The 7,422-nt window shown below is 40.6% G+C and overlaps 1 protein-coding gene across 1 annotated transcript in view; it reads left to right on the forward strand.

Annotated features, from left to right (window-relative positions):
* dock4b (dedicator of cytokinesis 4b) overlaps window positions 1-7,422 on the forward strand; it is an 82,054-nt gene that overhangs the window by 13,771 nt on the left and 60,861 nt on the right. The window contains exons 3-5 of the mRNA XM_010787992.1: window positions 3,248-3,373; window positions 6,174-6,298; window positions 7,050-7,212. Of these exons, the coding sequence (XP_010786294.1) occupies window positions 3,248-3,373; window positions 6,174-6,298; window positions 7,050-7,212 (414 nt within the window). The remainder of the gene's footprint in view (window positions 1-3,247; window positions 3,374-6,173; window positions 6,299-7,049; window positions 7,213-7,422) is intronic.

Genomic DNA, 7,422 nt, shown 5'->3' on the forward strand with positions numbered 1-7,422 from the left:
GCCAGGACACCAGTACCTAGCGCTCAGGACCTTAGAACCTCAGCACCGACCCAGGACCTAGTATTCAGGGACCTACCCTTAGGGAGCACCTAAGTAGAAGGATAATATGTGTGTACGTAAAGGTTTGTAAACCTGATGGATACACGTTTACATAAATAGAAAAGTTAAATGTGGTGCCGTAGATAACGTTGCAACAGGTAGGACCCTCTTCCCTAGGGAGGAGACAACGAGAGGGGGACTCCAAAGGTGGGGTAAAAAAGGGAAATTTGCACCCAAAAGAGACCTTAAAAAGGAAACATGCTACACTCCCAGATTCCTGTCTCCCAAAGCCATAACAGTATTGGACTATAAGACATGTTTGACACTATTCAGGTGACTCTGTTTACATTGTAAACACTATAACCCGATATATTTTTTGTAACTAACTAACCTAACTAACTAACTAACTAACTCATCGATCTATCAATACACTACCACCCAGTTCACAAAGTGTATTCACATCTTTGACACCAAACCGAAGAACAATTGAAATTCCGAACCAGGAACATCGAAGACGTTTCAAATGTAGGGAAAAGCTATGTAAAGGTGTAAAATACAGGCATTAGAAAGTACACCATTTTGTCTGCATTGTTAGTCTTTGACTCGAAACTTGTTTTCATATTGGCCTTTCGCCAAACCGCAAACATTTCCGTCATGTGTCGAAACGTAATATAACCGTTTCTAATGTAGACCTTCCTTTAGTTTTTTGTTTTTTTGAATCTTGTACTTGTTTTTTGTGTTTGGCTGGTAGTCACACCACCCACAACCATTTACACTTCCCAACTTTCCTCTCAGGCGTAATAACAACTCCCCACTAAAAACCCGGAGTAGACGTTAGGGGGAATTACAACTAGTTCGGGATCGTAAATATGTCGGTGAGTGTACGTGTTCCTCCGAGTAGTACGATGAGACCCGATGTTAATCCGTTTGGTCGGGAGTTATCGATAAGAGAAGTCATCTTCATCGACTGACATTTTTTTTTTTTTTTTTTACGTTGGAAACTACGGGAGTCGGGTTGGTCACCACGGAGAAGTGTTTGAGGTTTTGTCTCCTTTTATTTTGTTTTTTGTTTTGTCACCCTCAAAGCCAGCGTCGGAGAAAATCAGTGACGGATCGAGGCACCTCCACCCTCGACTTAATAGATGCACTGGACTGAGTAACGTTCGTCTAAGAATACTTTGGAAAAAAACCTATTGCTACTTTAGTTTTAGCGGCGATAGTATTAGAAAGCAATAACTTAATGGTTTTCGGGGACTGGGACTTTCTCTGGGCTTCATTTGTTTTACCTCCATCGGTAATCAGCCATGACTCCGGATCCCGGCGTATATAGACACCAAAAAGAAAGAAATTTGGGGAAGCTGGGTTAATCGGAACATGAGAGTACACAGGTATAGACAGAGAGAAGGAAGAAGTAAGATGTCCCCCGACAAACTAAGCCTATATCAGCAAAACTAGGGGCTGAATCTAATCAGCCCTAACTATAAGCTTTATCAAAAAGGAAGGTCTTAAGCGCACTCTTAAAAACGGATAGGGTGTCTGCCGCCCGAACACAAACTGGAAGCTGATTCCACAAAAGTGGAGCTTGATAAGAAAAGGCTCTGGCTCCCATTGTACTTTTAGAGACTCTAGGAACAACCAACAACCCTGCATTCTTGGAACGCAATGCCCTAGTAGGACAGTAGGGTATAATGAGTTCTTTAAGGTAAGATGGCGCCTGCCCATTAAGGGCTTTGTAGGCGAGAAGAAGAATTTTAAATTCTATCCTGTGTTCTATAGGGAGCCAGTGTAAGGCAGCCAGAACAGGAGTAATGTGGTCCCTTTTCCTAACTCTGGTTAGTACACGAGCTGCAGCATTTTGAATCAGCTGAAGCGACTGGACTGACTTCTTGGTACACCCTGATAATAAGGAGTTACAATAATCCAGCCTTGAAGTAACAAATGCACTGAGCATTGTTACTTCAAGGCTGGAGCTAGCTCAAGCTAAACCTAAAGCTACATTTTAACGCTTTCTCTTGCTGTTATCTGTAATTAAAATACATCCACTTTACTTAAGTGTTAGGATGGTAGTTTGGGTTGATATTCCGCAAAACAAAAAGAGGCAGCAGCTTAAACTCCCGCTAACGATAGCTAGCTTAAAGTTAGCAGAGCAGCAGCAGCCACTATTGTTTTTGTGATAATTGTACTGCTATTGATGCCAATATAAAAACTGATAGTGGCTATAACGACAGGTCAATGTCAAAAATATAGTTAATCTCTTAATCAAAATAAGTTTATATTAATATTTTAGGTATTTTAGCATATTAGCACTATTGCTGCAACTTACCCTTATAGTCTGGGATTTCCCTTTCTTTTAGGACTAATGCTGGTTATATTGCATTTCATTTCAAGGATTACATTTAAGGAAAACAACATTTCTATGTGTTAGCAAGCCAAATGACTTTTAAACCCTTTCTCTCTTTAACTTCCCAGCCTTTTTACTGCTCGATGCCTATTGTAATGCAGTGCATTTTGGTATCTTGCGACCTGGTTTGCAAACAAGTCACGTTGCTTGTTGACTCTCCGTGACTGAAACCTCCCGCCGCTAATGAACCGTTTCACCACTGCCTCCCAACTCTCCTGAAAACATCCACAACAATAATAATCATCACCATCATGTCTCTTACACACTCCCTTGCTGTTAAGCTGTTTGTTTATCTGCATCTCCCTTGTCATGAGCATGGACAGACAAAAACACTCTGGACATGAGGAAAATGTGTATTGGGCTCTAAATACAAGTCGGATTAATTTAGCTCAGCTGACATTTGGAGTTGTTGTGTAAAGATATTGATTTGAGGCAACAGCTTTCTTGTAGGATTTCCTTCTAATAATACAGAGCTCGGGGTGAATCACAGGCTTTGCATTTTTTGGTGTATGTATGTGGGGGTGTATGCTTTATACCATACATAAGTATTGCTGTTGGCAGGTATAACTGTAGTTGTGTGGTTCACGAGTCCACGTGACTGTAATAAAACTGAAAATATGCCCTTGTGAATGCTATTTTTTCCCTGAGCTCACCATTAAAAGATTGTTTATTGTGTTGGGAATAGGGTTGTGATAATAATTTTAGTTTTTTATTGAATGGCTTTGGCAAGAGGTAAGGGAGGGAAGATCAAGGCTGTTATATATACAATTTCAGATTTCAAATGCTGTTATTTTTATTCTCTTTTAGGTCTGGCAGTGGCTCTCCAGCTCCTCCACGGCGACATAGAGCAGCTGAGACGAGAGTACATGGTCCTCTTCACGCGGGGTGTGTCTATCACCAGGAAACTGGGCTTCTCTGATGTCATCATGCCAGGTAGGACACCATAAACAAGCTCAATGTCCTGAGTAATACTCTGAAAATGGATATTTAGCTATTACTCTCCTATAATAGGAACTTCCCCAGTCCTGTTGGTTTGGACAGAAGCCCTGAGAGGCTTGTAAAACACTAATAAATGGTGATAACAGTGTGTTTTATGTTATTTAAAATGTTCCTATCCTAGATGCTATCTTTTAACAAAAACATTCTTACAGTAAAATCAGCTTCTAAGTACTTCCATAATCAAATCACATTTTGGGTGCTAAACATTCACTGCTGTGGTGTCTTCCCCACTACACATTCAAGAGGCTATCAAAGAATTGTTCGCACTGACACACTTGTCCTTTGATTTCCTGTTGAAGTTGCTTTTCTTTCCCATGGTGGTTATTCCAACCATTTATTATTGAAATCACTTATCCTCTCCATCACATTTGGTGTCAAGGCTAATATGCATATAGATGACAAACAAATTCACACTGACATTCACACTTACTCACAAGTTCCAATGTATACATAAGAAAAACAGCCCTGGACTGAGCATGTTGGCTCTTTCCCCATACAGTGCTGCAGACATAAATAAAGCATTGTATTTCCTATGCATTAGACAGGTATACGAAAGTGGGACTTACCAGGCAGCAGGTGTGAATAAACACTCATAAACTGGGGATCAATCAGGAGTCATACATAATTTATTTCTATAGAAAAGGTCAATACATTAAATAATATGGCACCTTTTTGAGGCTGATGTATTGTCTAGTGTTTGTACAGTACTTTGACCGGGCCTTATATTATCTAACATAGTTGCCTTGGTAACACTTGACATCGTATTGCACAAGTGTGATATTAGAATTCCACCTAAGGGTGCTTTCAGAAAGATAAAATAATAAGGTTGTTTCAGTTAGAAAGGCATCACTTATATAGCTTTCTTCTCTAAATCACACAGGCCCCTTGCAGAGACCCTCAGGCATAGCTTGATAAGGTCTTGTTGCCGTGGAAACAAAATGTACAACCACTTGAATGTAAGATGAAATAAAGACATTAGCACAGACTGTGGAAAAAAAACATAGAAAGGGAAGAAAAAGGGTTTGAATTAGCTTTCTGTCTGGACATCAAGGGACTTTTTCCTTTCCACAGAGGAGCCGTTCTGTTAAATAAGTGAGGTGTGCTGTCTGGTCACACGGAAAAAGAGGAACCACGTACTGTGGGTCCCCCAGCGCCTCACTAACACAGATTTATGTTCTCTGTCTTTGTCTCACTACAAACCCCTTAACGCTGAGGGCTCTCACATTTGCCTGTGTGAGTTTGCCTTTAGGCTAAGGAAACGTCTTTCCCTCTGTGTCTCTTTTCCTGATTTGTATCTGTATATTTTCCCCATCTCTTCTTGTTCATTAGGAAAATGCCTCCTTGTGTACAGTATCTGCCTTCTCACACCCTTTGTGTGTGAGGCAAGTGTACAGTATGGCTGTATATGGTCCCACATGTTGCCATGGCTACTGTTGTTGAGAGAAAATCAATGTTGACCCTCCACATCGAGATACGATGTCCACACACACAACAGAAGCTATATAGGGAACTGATTTAAAAATGTGTGTGACGACAGCCAGCTGCAGAGGAAACAGGCCTGTCCTTTCTATTACCCAGAGGGCATTGCAACATTTCCACTTCCCCCACAGAAGGAAATAAAAGTGTGCCTGGCACTGTCATTGTAGATTCAGCTGCAAACATATCAAAAATATGTAGAATATTACTTCCTGTGATTATTTTCTCGAACTCTTTTTACAGATTGTACCACCATTTTTAAGAAAGGGGTTATTTATCAGATTTTTAAAACTAAGATAGATGATTAAGCAGTTACATTTACCAAGTAAGTATATAAATGGTATATAAGTATATTAGTATATAAAGAATGCATTGTTGTTAAGTTGTTTGGGATTACGGTGGGAGAATAACATTTGACACCTTGCTATCTCAAGTTTCTCTTCATTTCTTTATTATTTTATATTATTTAAATGTATACATATGAAGCACATATGCACTAACCTCTGCATGTAGAATTAAAAATAAGTCTATTAAAGGGAAATTCCTAAAAATGTATTTACATTATCCTAGGAGTACTACTGCAATTGTGGAAAAAAAGTGTTATGAATCTTTAAGAGACAGGAAAGAAAAGGTTGTTAAATCCATTTAATTACCTCAATAGATGTCACTGGAGTGAGTCTTGGTTGAGGCTAAATTAAAGTGATGTAAAAAATAAATAATATTAATAATTTTGGGGTGTATGAAAAACGGGAGTGACCATATATCTGTAGCCCATTTCTCATCTCTGCTGGGCTAGCTGCTACTAGCATTACACATCAAACTCTCTCCATTGTTGTGTGTGTTGCATTCTGGGTAACGTATGCACCAGTTTTCGTGAAAGGAAGAAGCAAGTGTGAAATGAAAAGATATATCTGCATCGATTTGCTTTGACAATGTTATATGAGTGCAATGCTAAGTAGGTGGAGCACTTTTCCTCTTGTTACGCTTCTGTAATCAAAGACTATGGATTTTACAGTACCGTACTTACAGCAGATTGAAATCTTGTTTCCTTTTTTGTGCTGGAAGATCATGACTCATGCTTAGGCTTCACGTCAGCAGAAAATATTTCATTAAATGTCACTCATCTAAATGCTGTCCGCCCCCCTGTCATGAAGCATTATGGCAAAATCTTTCATCAGGCTTCTGAACGATCATTAATAATGCCTGCTCGTATGCATAATCAATGCCCTGTTGGTTTGCTACCTTCCTGTTCCTGCAGGGGAGATGAGGAATGACCTTTACATCACGCTGGAGAAAGGAGAGTTTGAGAAGGGGGGGAAAAGCGTCGCCAGGAACGTAGAGATCACCGTCTATGTGCTGGATATCGACGGACAGGTCCTCAAGGTAACTTTTTATCGTATTCAGCAACAGTTTACAAGCCGCCATTTGCTCCCTATCCACTGTTTCCCCTGAATACCTTTTCCAAATCATTTGTGTCCACTTTAATTGTCCTCTCCATGATGGTATGTTTGTGTTCTGTTGCTTTTACCTCTTAGAATATTTAACCAATTGTACGGTGTCCTTGGGTGTCATGAAAGGCGCCTTAAATAAAATGTGTTATTATTATTTTGCAAGAACCAGGAAAATATGTTGTTTTTCAAAGCTAACCACTTTGTTAAATGATATGAAATGCCTTATTAGAGCCCTCAGTTATCTCTGTTTGTTTTCTTAATAGCTGGTGTCTTTTTTGGAGCAGAACTCTTCATTTAAATATGGCTGACCCAGATGAGAGTGTCTCTCCCGTGTTTTGCCCGTTTCTGGTGCAGCGCTGTCACAGTCTGCTCCTGTGGTTTCCTCCGCTGCCTCGGCCTTGAACAGAAAATAGACTCAAATATACCCCTGCTGCCACCGCATGGCCCGCACCACTCTGACACACATATACACACGCACACCACGTCATTCTCACTTCATTGGCATTTGCGGTGTGTGGACAGGTTTTTAATACACCACCGTGTGACTCATTAGCTTATTCTGTAATTCAAATCTTCCCCATCCTTAAGCCTGGCCTCTCGTTTCCTCTCTTCACTTCCTGTTTTTTTATTTCCATACTTCCCCCTTTGACTCTGTCTTAATCACTCTTCTTTGTGTCCCTCAGAGTCACGTGGCTGCGGGTGCCGGTGAACCAGGTGCTGATGAATACCATTCCCTGGTGCTGTACCACAACAACAGCCCCCGCTGGGCGGAGCATATCAAACTGCCCATCCCTGTCGACATGTTTCGAGGGTCCCACGTCCGCTTTGAGTTCAGACACTGCTCTAGTAAGTGGGAACTGGAGGGTGGATAACCTTTATTATATATAACAGCATGTTTAGAAGTGAATGGCTGAGGTTTGTCTTCAGCCTATTATCAAGGGGATGTAAAGAGTGGTACAGGAATGAGTCCTAAACCCCTAAATGAGTTGGCTTTCTGGGCTCCCTCGTGTCGAAGTTGTCAAAGGCTTTTTGAATTCGTTTTTGGTTAGATTTCCG

The sequence above is a fragment of the Notothenia coriiceps genome, unplaced genomic scaffold (assembly GCF_000735185.1).
Source record: "Notothenia coriiceps isolate Sejong01 unplaced genomic scaffold, NC01 NC01_scaffold00031494, whole genome shotgun sequence".
Lineage (NCBI taxonomy): Eukaryota > Metazoa > Chordata > Actinopteri > Perciformes > Nototheniidae > Notothenia > Notothenia coriiceps.